Source organism: Muscardinus avellanarius (genome assembly GCF_963383645.1).
Source record: "Muscardinus avellanarius genome assembly, chromosome: 13".
Classification (NCBI taxonomy): Eukaryota; Metazoa; Chordata; class Mammalia; order Rodentia; family Gliridae; genus Muscardinus; species Muscardinus avellanarius.
In genome coordinates, this window is record NC_137799.1 from 39,223,475 (window position 1) to 39,236,354 (window position 12,880).

At 40.0% G+C, this 12,880-nt stretch overlaps 1 protein-coding gene across 3 annotated transcripts in view; it reads left to right on the forward strand.

Moving 5' to 3' along the window:
• Positions 1–9,199, forward strand: part of RNF38 (ring finger protein 38) — a gene marked incomplete at both ends in the record, with an annotated part of 130,077 nt that extends 120,878 nt beyond the window's left edge. For all 3 annotated transcript variants that reach the window (XM_080709602.1, XM_080709603.1, XM_080709604.1), the window contains 3 exons: positions 693–814; positions 3,903–4,002; positions 9,137–9,199. In XM_080709602.1, coding sequence (XP_080565728.1) covers positions 693–814; positions 3,903–4,002; positions 9,137–9,199 — 285 coding nt within the window. The remainder of the gene's footprint in view (positions 1–692; positions 815–3,902; positions 4,003–9,136) is intronic.
• Between the last annotated feature and the right edge of the window lie 3,681 nt (positions 9,200–12,880).

Here is a 12,880-nt window from a genome sequence, read left to right on the forward strand (position 1 = left end):
CTAAAAATTACTTTTTAATCGTTTTATTTATTTATTTATTTATTTATTTATTTTTGGTGGTACTGGGGTTCCTGGAAACCCTTCTATCTCCGGGTTACACTCCCAGACCTATTTTATATTTTATTTGGAAACAAGGTCTCTTTAAGCCAGCAAGGCTGGCTTCGAACCTGCATGATCCTCCTGTCTCAGCTTCCCAAGCACAGGGATTACAAGCATGCGCCACCATGCCCGGCAATTTCTAAAAATTAATAAAAGCCAGGCGTGGTAGCACACGCTTATAATACCAGCATTTGGGAGGCTGAGACTGGAGGATCTGTTTGCAGACAGCCTCAGCTACTTAGTGAGGCCCTCCATAACTTATTGAGACCCTGTTTCAAAAAATAAAGGATAAAATAGGGCAGGGGCTATAGCTCGGAGGTTGAATGCCCCTCGGTTCCATCCCCAGACCTGCAATCAATCAATCAATAAATAAATAAATATTAATGAAATAGAAGCTGGGCATGGTGGCACATGCTTGTAATCCCAGCGTTTGGAAGGCTGAGACAGGAGAAAGAATAAAAAAAATAGGGCTGGGGGTATAGCCTGGAGGTAGAATGCTCCTGGGTTCTATCTCCAGTACTGCCATAACAAACAAAAAATTAATGAAATAGAAATTTTAAAGGAATATGAACATGTGTCTTTCCCCTTTGTAGGCTCTGTTAAATCTGGCAGAACGACTGGGAGAGGCTAAGCCTCGAGGACTGACTAAAGCAGATATTGAACAACTTCCTTCTTACCGGTTTAATCCTAACAACCACCAGTCAGAACAGACTTTGTAAGTATAAATTTCTAACATCAGTGTTTAATTTTTGTTTCTACATTTATGAAATAAAGCTTGGGAATCAGAGATAACTGAGTAATGAAATGTTGTCTCATTTCATACTAGTGGTCTGTACTGACTAGTAGGTAGCCACTTCTCACATGGAGCTATGTAAACTAAATAACATTAACAAATTGTAGGCATGGGGCACATGCCTGTAATCACAGCTACTCAGGAGACTGAGGCAGAAGGTTCACAAGTTGAAGTCAGTCTGGACAACTTAGTGAGACCCTGTCTCTTAGTAAAATTTAAGAAAGGACTGTGATAAAACTGGTAGAGTGCTTGCCTCGTGAGTTTCAGGTCCTGGGTTCAATCCTAGTACTATGTATGCATGTATGTATGTATTGGATGAATCCCAAGGGCATTCTGCCTCCAAGCTACACTCCCACCCCTGTTTTTTTTTTGTTTGTTTGTTTTTTTTTTTTTTTTAATTCTTTATATTGAAACAAGGTCTCACTAAGTTGCAGAGGTAGCTGATTACTTTTTTTTTTTTTTTTTTTTTTTTGGTGGTACTGGGGTTCCTGGAAGCCCTTCTACCTCCGGGCTACACTCCCAGACCTATTTTTACATTTTTATTTGGAAACAGGGTCTCCTAAGCCAGCACGCGCAGCTGGCTTCGAACCTGGGCAATCCTCCTGTCTCTGACTCCCAAGTGCGGGGATTACAAGCATGCGCCACCACGCCCAGCATGCTTATTACCATTTAAAAGAAAAAAATTTTTAGCCTGGAATGGTGGCTGAGACAGGAGAATCACAGGATTGAGGACACCCTCAGCAAGTAGTAAGACTCTGAGCAACCTAGAGAGACCCTGTTTCACAATAAAAATAGGACTAGGATTTAGCTGGGAGGTAGAATGCCTCTGGATTCAATCTCCAGTACCACAAAATAAAAATATTCTTAGCCATACTAGCTATTAATTGCTGTATTGTGTGATATTAAATAGAGTACATGAGATATAATTCACATACCATAAAGTCTAACCCATTTAAAGTGTACAGTTCAGTGAGTTTTAGTATATTCATAGTCTTGCAGTCATCACCACAAATTTATACCTTTTTCATCACCCTGAGAAGAAACCACATGCCCACTAGCTGCCACTCTCTTTATGTCCCCAACCCTCTCTACCATGACACTTTCCCCAATCCATTATGTATATTTTGTGTCCATGGATTTTTACGTAAGTGGGATTATACAGTATATGGCCTCTTTTTTGCATCTGGGTTCTGACCGAAAACCTAAAATCCTCCTTCCTCACCCTCCCGAGTACTGAGATTACAAACATGGGCCATCACACCCAGATTTCATTTCTTGGTGTATACCTGGAGGCAAATTATTAGGTGTCTTGTTATAACCCTTTGTTTACTCATTTTGAGAGTTGCCAGATGGTTTTTCAGAGAGGTTATAGTTGGGTGTGAAGTGGCACTGCACTGCTTTTTGGTTTTGTTTGTTTTGGTTTGTGGTGGTGGTGGTGAGTTTTTTTGTTATTTTGTTTTGGGTTTTTTTTTTTTAGAAACTGGGCATTGAACTTGGGCATTTTACCTCTGAACTACACCCCTAGCACCATTCTTTATTTTGAAACAGGATCTCACTAAGTTGCTGAGAGCTTTACTGAGTAGCTCAGGCTGGCTGCGAACCTGTGATCCTCCTCTCTCAGCCTTCCAAGTACTAGAGGTATTACAAGCATGCGCTACCTGGCTGATACTGTGCTGCTTTAATTTTCATTTCCTTGATAGCTGCTAATGTTGAGCATCTATCAACATTGATGTCATCTCTAAATAACCATTTCCTAATTCAGGATCACAAAAGAATTACTGTTTTGTTTAATAGTTCTTAACATCTAGGCATTTTGCTCTTTTCAGTTAATTTTTACATATGGTATGAGGGTAGAGGATGTCTACCTTCATTTTTTTCTCACGATGAGTATGTCCAGTTGTTTCAGCATTTTGGGTATGTCTGTGGTACTGGGGTTGAACCCAGGGGCATTCTACCTCCAAACTACACCCCAGCCTTATTTGTTTTATTTTACGTGTGTGTGTGTGTGTGTGTGTGTGTGTGTGTGTGTGTGTGTGTGTGTGTGTTAGGGATTAAACCCAGGGGCATTCTTCCTCCAACCTACATCCCCAGCCCTTTTTTTTTTTTTTTTTTTTGTGGTACTGGGGTTCCTGGAAGCCCTTCTACCTCCGGGCTACACTCCCAGACCTATTTTATATTTTTATTTGGAAACAGGGTCTCCTAAACCAGCGTGCGCAGCTGGCTTCAAACCTGCACGATCCTCCTGTCTCTGCCTCCCAAGCGTGGGGATTACAAGCGTGCGCCACCATGCCCAGCCCCAGCCCTATTTTTTTATTCTTTATTTTGAAACAAGTTCTTACTAAGTAGCTGCCACTGGCTGGGAACCTGCAATCCTCCTGTCACAGCCTCTCAAGTACTGGGCTTAGAAGCATGCGGCTTAATTTTTTATTTTGAAACAGGGTCTCACTAAATTGCAGAAGGCCTCACTAAATTGTTGAGGCTGTCCTTGAACCTGCAATCCTCCTGTCTCAGCCTCCCAAGTACTAGGATTACAGGCATATGCCACCATACCTGGCTTTTCTAGCACTTTATAATATACATATATAGCCAGGCATAGTGGCACTCTCATAATCTCAGTACTTGGGATGCTGAGACAGGAAGATTATAGGTTTAAGGACAGCCTCAGCAAGTAGTAAGACTCCCATCACTCTAGTGAGACCCTGTTTCAAAATTAAAATAGGGCTGAGGGTGTAGCTTGGAAGAATGCTCATGGGTCATTCCCCAATACCACCAACAAAAGATTGACTTGCATGTTAGTCAGAAATCTTCTGATAATCTGTCAGTAGGCAAATGCCTTAACATCATTATTAAATGCCTAATATATTTTTTAGGGTATCGATAGGTCATTTGTCTAACATTTTAAGTGATGTTTTGATAACTGAAAATGATGATTATTATGTAAGTTTAGTAGTCATGACAAAATTGAAGACTACTCAATTTTATGGCTAAAGTATCTTTTTGCTTCTTTCAGGTGTGTAGTATGCATGTGTGATTTTGAGTCAAGGCAGCTACTTAGAGTCTTACCCTGTAACCACGAGTTCCATGCCAAGTGTGTTGACAAATGGCTTAAGGTAAAGTGATGGTATCAGTAAAGGAAATAACATTGAATTTTCTATTTTAGAGTAAGTCTCTGGTTTAGTGGAAAGTGGGTATAGGAGACAGTATTGAAGCATAGCTTTCAAAATACGATCTCTTCAGATGGTGAGAAAAGCCAGTAAAAATTAACTAGGAGGAAGCCAGGTGTGCTCCCAGTACTCAGGAGCCTGAGACAGGAGGATCACAGGTTCTTGGCCAGCCTCAGCAATTTAGTGAGGCCTTCTGCAATTTAGTGAGACCCTGTTTCAAAATAAAGAATAAAAAATCGGGCTAGGGGTGTAGCTCAGAGTTAGAATGCTTCTAGGTTCAATCCCCAGTACCGCAAAAAAAAAAAAAAAAAAATTGTAATTATATGGACTGGGGATATAGCCAAGTGTAGAGTGCATGCTTATCATGCACAAGGCCCTCAGTTCCATCTGAGCTCTAAAAACAAACTGCAAATCAGTGACATGGGATTGATTATGCAAAACCTGAAAATGGATCATTTTTCCTTGATAAGACAGCATGTCTTAAATTTCTTGTGGTACAAAAGAACAAGATCTGAATTTATTAGGCCACCATTTCTTCTGAGTTTAGAAGGTTACCTCAACAAGGGTTTATTTTATTTTATTATTATTTATTTTATTTATTTTTTTTTTATTTTTTTTTGGAGGTACTGGGGTTCCTGGAAGCCCTTCTCTCTCCGGGCTATACTCCCAGACCTATTTTATTTTTTTATTTGGAAACAGGGTCTCTTAAGCCAGCGAGATCCTCCTGTCTCCACCTCCCAAGCACGGGGATTACAAGCATGCACCACCATGCCCGGCTATTTTATTTTATTTTTATTTATTTTTGTGTGTGTCTCTGTGGGTCTGGGAGTGGAACCCAGGGGCATTCGACCTCCAAGCCATACCCCCTGCCCTATTTTTTATTCTTTATTTTTATTTATTTATTTATTTATTTTGGTGGTACTGGGGTTCCTGGAACCCCTTCTACCTCCGGGCTACAACTCCCAGACCTATTTTTACATTTTTATTTGGAAACAGGGTCTCCTAAGCCAGTGCGCGAACGTGTGCGATCCTCCTGTCTCTGCCTCCCAAGCGCAGGGATTACAAGCGTGCACCACCACGCCCGGCTTTATTCTTTATGTTGAAACCAGGTCTCACTGATTTGCAGAGGGCCTCACTAAGTAGCTGAGGCTATCTGCGAACCGCGATCCTCCTGTCTCAGCCTCCTGAATGCTGGGATTGCAAGCATGCACCACCATGCCCGGCTTCTTACTTTATTCTGACCAATTTAATTTATCCGTATTTATGGAAAAAGTCCAAAGGTCACAAATTAATAACAGTAAGCTTTGCCAGGATGAAATTAGTATAGGGGCGCTTTTTTCCTTTTTTTTTTTTTTTTTTTTTTTTGCTTTCTATAATCTTAATTATATAAGAATAAGTGTAATACAGTAAAAGTATTTAATCAAGTTTATGTCTTATTTTTAAAAGAGTTCTAATTTAGATAACTGTAAACAGTTCAGTTCTGATCCGGGCGTGGTGGCGCATGCTTGTAATCCCTGTGCTTGGGAGGCTGAGACAAGGAGGATCCCACAGGTTCGAAGCCAGCTTCAGAGACTTAGTAAAGCTCTCAGCAACTTAGATCCTGTTTCCAAATAAAATAGGTCTGGGAGTATAGCCGGGAAGTAGAAAAGCCCCTGGGTTCCATGCCCAGTATCACCAAAAAAAAACAAAAACAAAAAAAAAAACATGATCAGTTCTGTGACTGAACATAGTTCACCATACCTAGCTTAGCGTACTGAATCCTGAAGACGGAGTCTTAACTATTTAGAAAAAGTAAAGCGTTGTATGATTTATAAACAAGGAATGATCAGAAAACCACAAGGAGAGTACCAATAGAAGAGGTCCTCAAAAGAGGAACTAGAGCTGGGCTCGGTGGTGCACGCTTGTAATCCCCACGCTTGGGAGGCAGAGACAGGAGGATCGCGCAGGTTCGAAGCCAGCCGTGTGCGCTGGCTTAGGAGACCCTGTTTCCAAATTTTAAAAAAATGTAAAAATAGGTCTGGGAGTGTAGCCCGGAGCTAGAAGGGCTTCCAGGAACCCCAGTACCACAAAAAAAAAAAAAAAAAAGAGGAACTAGTGATCAGCCTGTTTGGACTTGATCCTGAAAGTAATGGGGAAGGATATGACTGAGATTGTTTTAGAAAGATCACTGGCCACCTTTTGGAAAATGGAATGAGAGGTTATTTCTGAAACAGGAAAATCAAAGACAGAATGAGACAATCAGAATGTATAACAGCATTGGAATGGGGGGGGGCGGGGAATGAATGATTTCTCTGAGAGATACCACAATGTAAAAATGAGACTATTTGGTGAATAATGGATTGTAGGAAGTAAAAGAGAAAATGTTCGTCATGTTAGCAACTTGGCATGTGGTGATGCCATTTGTTAAAAATGGAGACAGAGCCGGGAGTGGTGATGCATGCTTGTAATCCCAGCCTTCGGAAGGCTGAGACAGGAGAATCTCAGTTTGCAGCCAGCCTCAGCTAGTTAGTGAGGTCCTTTGCAACTCAGTGAGACCTGTTTCAAAATAAAGAATAAAAAATAGGGCTGAGGATGTAGCTAGGAGGTACAATGCCCCTGGGTTCCATCCCCAGTACTGCAAAAAGAAAAAAGAAAGAGCAGTTTTAGGAGCAAGGAAAAGAGTAAGTAGAGCCATGAGTATAAATAAAACTGCCTATCTTCACTGGGTGTGGTTGCTCATGCTTGTAATCCCAGTACTTGGGAGGCTAAGACAGAAGGATTGCAGGTTTGCAGCCAGCCTCAGCTACTTAGTGAAGCCCTCTGCAGCTTCACTCTGCTGTTTCAAAATAAAAAATAGGGCTGGGTGTGTATCTTGGAGTTAGAACCTCTGGGTTCAATCCCTAGTACTGAAAAAATAAAATGCCTATTTTACAATTAGGCTTTCCTAGGTACTACTAAATGTAACATGACTTAATTTCATTAAGAATAGCCAAGGTCAACTGGCATGGTGGTGCATGCTTGTAATCCCAGCATTGGAGAGGTGGAGACCAAGAGGATCGCAGTTCATGGAGAGCCTTAGCTACTTAGTGAGGCCCTTTGCAACTCATTGAGACCCTGTTTCAAAAAATAAAAGACTAAAAAAGTAGGTCTGGGAGTGTAGCTCAGAGGTAGACAGCCCCTGCGTTCCATCCTCAGTACTGAAAAAAAAAAAAAAATTGCCAAGGTTAGCTGGGCATAGTAGTGCACTCTTGTAATTTCAGTACTTGGGAGACTGAGACAGGAGGATTGAAGGTTCTCAGCCAGCCTTGGCAATTTAGCAAGGCCCTCTGCAACTTAGCAAGATGCTGTTTCAAAATAAAATAGGGAGATTGAATACCCCTGGGTTTAAAACCCAGTACCACAAAAAGAAAAGATGGCCAACCGTGGTGGTACACACCTGGAATTCCACTACTTGGGAGGCTAAGACAGGAGGATTGTAGGTTCAAAGCCAGCCTCAGCAATTTTGCAAGGCTCTCAGCAGCTTAGCAAGACCATTTCCAAATGAAAAGTAAAGCCGAAGCCAGGCGTGGTGGCGCACGCTTGTAATCCCAGCATTCGGGAGGCTGAGACCAGAGGATCGCAGTTCGCGGACAGCCTCAGCTAGTTAGTGAGGCCCTCTGCAACTCAGTGAGACCCTGTTTCAAAATAAAGGATAAAGGATAAAAAATAGGGCAGGGGGTGTAACTCAGAGGTCAAATGCCCCTGGGTTTCAAACATCCCCAGACCCACAAAAAAATAAAAAAGTAAAGCTGAGCATGGTGGCACATGCCTATAATCCGAAGGCCTAGGATGCAGTGACAGGAGAATCTCAGGTTCAAGGACAGCCTCAGCGAGTAGTGAGACCCTCATCAACCTGGGGAAATCCTGTTTCAAAACAAAAATTTTTTAAAAAGTAGAGGTGAAGGTATAGCTCATAGATAGAATGCCTGTGGATTCGGCCTACAAGGTCGGGACCAAAGCCAGCTTAGGGGTTAGACCGGTTCAGGGGCCAGCGAGACCAGAACTGGGGCCTCCCATGAGGCAAGGCCGCTGCTTGAGCCAGCGAGGTCTGGATCAGTCCACTGAGTAGCCAGGCCACTAATGGGACCATCAAGAGTGGGATCGGTACTTGCAACGCAGCATGCACAGAGAAATATCGCAGAAAATATAAATCAGACGCTTCTCTTAATCAGCAATAACTAGAAGGAAAAGGGCAACAGGAAGAGGTTGAGCTATAGAAAGGGCCCTATAGTGAAGCAACTAATGTGACCAATCAGAGGGTATGTAATACTGGAGGACGGAGCCTCTTTAAAACGCAGGAAGTACATAAACAAATGTATCAAAGTAAATCACCAAAGAAGTGTGGGATGGAGGGAGGGGGAGGGAATGGGACGGGGGCTGGAGGAGGGCTAATTGGATGATGTGTGCTTGTATATCCTCTCAAGTCTTGTACTCCAATGTGATTGATATATGACTACAATGCACCAATTTAAAAAAAATTAATTAATTTTTAAAAAAATATTAAAATAAATAAATAAATAAATAAATAAAAAACAAAACAAAACAAAGAAGAATGCCTGTGGATTCAATCCCCAATAAAATAAATAAAATAATGTAACATACATAAAATAAAATTCGAGCCGGGCATGGTGGCGCACACTTGTAATCCCAGCATTCAGGAGGCTTGGCCAGGAGGTTCCAGGTTCGTGGCCAGCCTCAGTTACTTAGTGAGGCCCTGCACAACTTATTAAGACCCTGTTTCAAAATAAAGAATAAAAAATAGGGCAGGGGGTATAGCTTGGAGGCTGAATACCCCTGGGTTCCATCCCCAGACCTACAAAAATAATAATCATAAAATTTATCTGAACTGGTGGTGGGTGGGTAATCTTTGTATATTTGAGCAGACTTATTTAAAAAGTCCTTCATGGGCTATTGATTGAGGCTTAAGTTTTTTAAATTTATACTTTGTAAGCTCTTTAAAGAAACAAAGACTATAAAAAATTGTAATGATTAAAAGTTTCATTATTAGTTAATTTCATTGCATAAGTCACAATGCAGACAAGTTCTCTCTTGTGTTTTTCAGGCAAATCGTACTTGCCCAATTTGCCGAGCTGATGCTTCAGAAGTGCATCGGGATTCAGAATGACCAACCTAAGAGCACAAATTTAGTTTGGATGTTCCTCATCACATGTATATATGGACTATCCATTGAACTAAATCTGTGTGGCTTCCAGCCCTCCCTTTACCAAAAGGGTCAATGGACCTTTCTTTGCACTGTGTGACTTAATCAACTATAAAAGCTTACAATTAGTCTTCACAATTATGGGATTGTTATACTAACCGTGTGATTGGAACTCCAAAGAATTTTTCTTTAGCTTAATTTTGTGTGTGCACTAACATTCCCTGGTTTTTGTGTGATCATTCCGAGTGTTGCTGCAAGATTACAGTGGACGTGATCTTTTAGCATGTGCTTTTATAAAAAGTGGTAGCTCCAGATGATATAGCAATCTACCTTCTCTAGAGCCTTCAGAAACTGTGAGTGGAAATGAATGCAGCGTATGACTGTTGGTGGTAAGTGTATCTGTGTGTGAGAGAGTGTGTGCAAGTACTCGAGTGAGGGCATGGTAGCTAACGTGTGTATGAGATCCTATATACCAGCATGTACCAAGAATGTGTGTGTAGTTTTAATTATGCTGCAATGTATAATCTGGTGTGTTATTTAAACAGCACTAGTACTGTACACTGGTTTTTTTCCCTTGTGTTTGCTGTTGCACACTGATTGCTAAGGGTGCATCAATTATAAGCATTGAATACTCCATCCCCTTTCCTCCCAGTGAATGGAATGAGAAAAGCCTTCTTCCTTTGCCTCAGGCAGCTGTCACCTTCTATTCATTGGTGGTCCTAACAGGGTCACTTAAGAAAAAAAGTGTAACAGATTCTCACTCCATGAACCTGATTTTTTATTCTGTTGTGAAAAATTTTTTAATCTTCAACTTGCTGTTTCCAAAAAGAAGGTGCAATATCATACTTCATCATTTAGCAATATTAGCATTTCAGTCAATTATTTGAATGTTGATACTTTCTTGTTTTTCCTTTACATTTCCAGTAAGCTTCTTACAGAAAGTACCTGTGATTTTTTTATTAATGTTTAGATTTGTAGTCTATTCTGAAGATATTTGAGTAATATATTTCTAAGAATACCACTGGTCCCATGAAATCTTGCCTCCTTGACTTCCACCAGAACAAGATCTGTTAACTCAGCTTGATTTCTGATGTGTGTTCTTTGTTCAAATTCCCACAGGCAACTTAAATTGTTTTAAGAAAGCTATATTTCTCTTGATATTAATTCACTTGCCAGCCTACAATTCTGAAAGTTGTCTAGTTCTTCCCTCAGTAAATGTGCTTCAGATTGAAATCCTTGTTTTAGGATGGGATAAGTGCTATGACAGCTTGTGTTCCATTAACCTGATTTGCTTTGACATCTTACTGCTTTTCATTTTCTTTTGAGTGAGAGAAGTTTAATACAACAGATATCCAGAATACTTGCAATATAAATGAAGATTTGATTTTTGTATAAAAAATGCAGTAAAAAAGAAATTGACCTTTATTTATTTGATCTGATATAATATATAGCTGTATGTTCTTTTGAATAGGTCACTGAACACAATTCTGATTGTTTTAAGTCACTTTTCACACAACATTTAGATCCTTTCTCACTCTTTTAAGATCTTCAGCATTGCCTGCCTCGTCATGCAGTTGGTGTCATTGCCTTATTTGTAGTAGCACATCTGCGTTATTCTAGTCGGGACTGTGGTAACTTGCTGCCAGCCTCACTCAGCTCTCAGTGGCTCTGGGTCAGTTTTGTACTCAGACAGTGTTAACTACTTGTTACTGCCATGCTGCTTGCCCTCCCTCCCAGTCTCAATAAGCTCCTCACAGCCTAGAGCTCAGTAAAGTCAATTCACACAGAAGCACAATTTTGTCTTCTTGCAGACACTGTTGCCTCTATCTAGTCATACAAATGGGATTCTGCATACTTTGTTTGCCCCTCGATTTTTCAGTGCATCAGAAATGTACCTTAACATGTGGTAAGATGCACATTTTACTTTTAAGTCATTAGGATAATCCCTTCTTGTTCCTGATGAATAAAAGGTTTGTTAAAGACCAAAATGACTGGCATAAAATAATCCGCTACATACAAATCACGTATAGTTTAATCTTTATTTTTTAATTAAAAATCATGTTTAAAATGGCAGAAGCCCATCTTATAGACTTTTATATAGCTGCAAAAAATTTATATCTGTACAGATCTAACATAACACTACTACACTCAGTATTTTATTTAAGCATGCAAGTAAAGCACTTTTTCTAATTTATATAGTGATACCTAATTAACAAAGGCACATTGTACTAATGACTAGAAAAAGTACCTTTTTCTTCCCTTGCTCTATAATTCTGTCATAAATCCTTTTTCCAATAAATTTTGAGAGGCGATTGGCAGTTTAGGAGGCAGCAGGGTCTGTTTTGGTAAAATTTTGGGTTTAATTGTTGCACTGTTGTGACTGATCTCTCTGGGAATGCCTTGTCTTTGCATAGGGCTCTTGGAAATGTATCCAGACTTACTAAGTGGTTAGTGCATACTAGGAGCACACCTGTGTGTTCTGAGCAGCTCAGACTGGCCACAGCTAGCAGCTCTGTGGTTAGCAGATGAGAAAGAACAGTCGACTTCACGCCCACCGGTCACCTTGGTGATGCACAGATTGAAAGCAGATACTGGTTTGTTGCCTTGTCCTCTTTTCTCCTAAAACAATATTGGCTTTACCATCTTAACTCAGCCGTGGGTTTTGGGTTTTGTGTGTGTGTATGTTTGTGTGTGGGATATGAACTGTCTATTTGGGAATTTTGAAAACCCCACACACCCCGTCCTAGCCCCACCCCACCCCCCAAAAAAACAACTCAAGGCCTCCAAGGATCAAGATCTCATATTAAGATTTTCTGTCCTGAATTTTTTTTACAAAATCTGAAAAATGTGAAAGTACATTTAGATTTTATATACTGAAAAATGATTTAAGACTCTCAAATTTGGGCCTCTCATAATAATTTTGAATGAGATCTACCAACTCATAAAAATATTTTTCACAGACATCTTTAGGCCTTCTTTAGGAAGCTATTTTCCCCCTGTTGGTACATTTGATGACCTCATTTTTGCTATTTGTTTCAGATTATGAAAGCTCACAGGGGTATTTGTTGGAATCATTTGCTGAGTCGTTTCCTCAAATCATATTCCATGTATCAGTTAACATATAGTTTTAAATGTATGTATTATAAATATCTGTAACCAAATCATTTGAAGGCTTGATAAATTTTTAACAAAGTTTGTACATTTTTTATGAAAGTTACTAGTAATGCTTTACTAAGTAGTGCAATGAATTTTTATTTTTAATCCCTGTGCCCAATTTTGGAGTTGAGAGGGTTGTTGGTAATAAATGTATGATGTACACTTAAAACATTTGTTGTGTTTCATGTTACTGTGTTGGGGAAGGGGATGGATTGAGTGGGCAAAGAGAATGTGTAGTAGATGGGATTCTAGCAGGAAGAAAAGTAGGGTGAGCTACTGGCTGCCAGATTTAATTTTAAACTATATTTCAGATTTTGTATTTCAGCATTGATGTATATAACTTGGAAATACAAAAATAGAGATATATTAAGTAGGTAATTAGATTTAACATGTGTTAAACCATCAGATGCAAGAAAAAAATTACAACAGGTAATTTGTCAGATCTCTCCAGATTAGCTATAGTTACTTCTTACTGTCAACGTGAGGGGA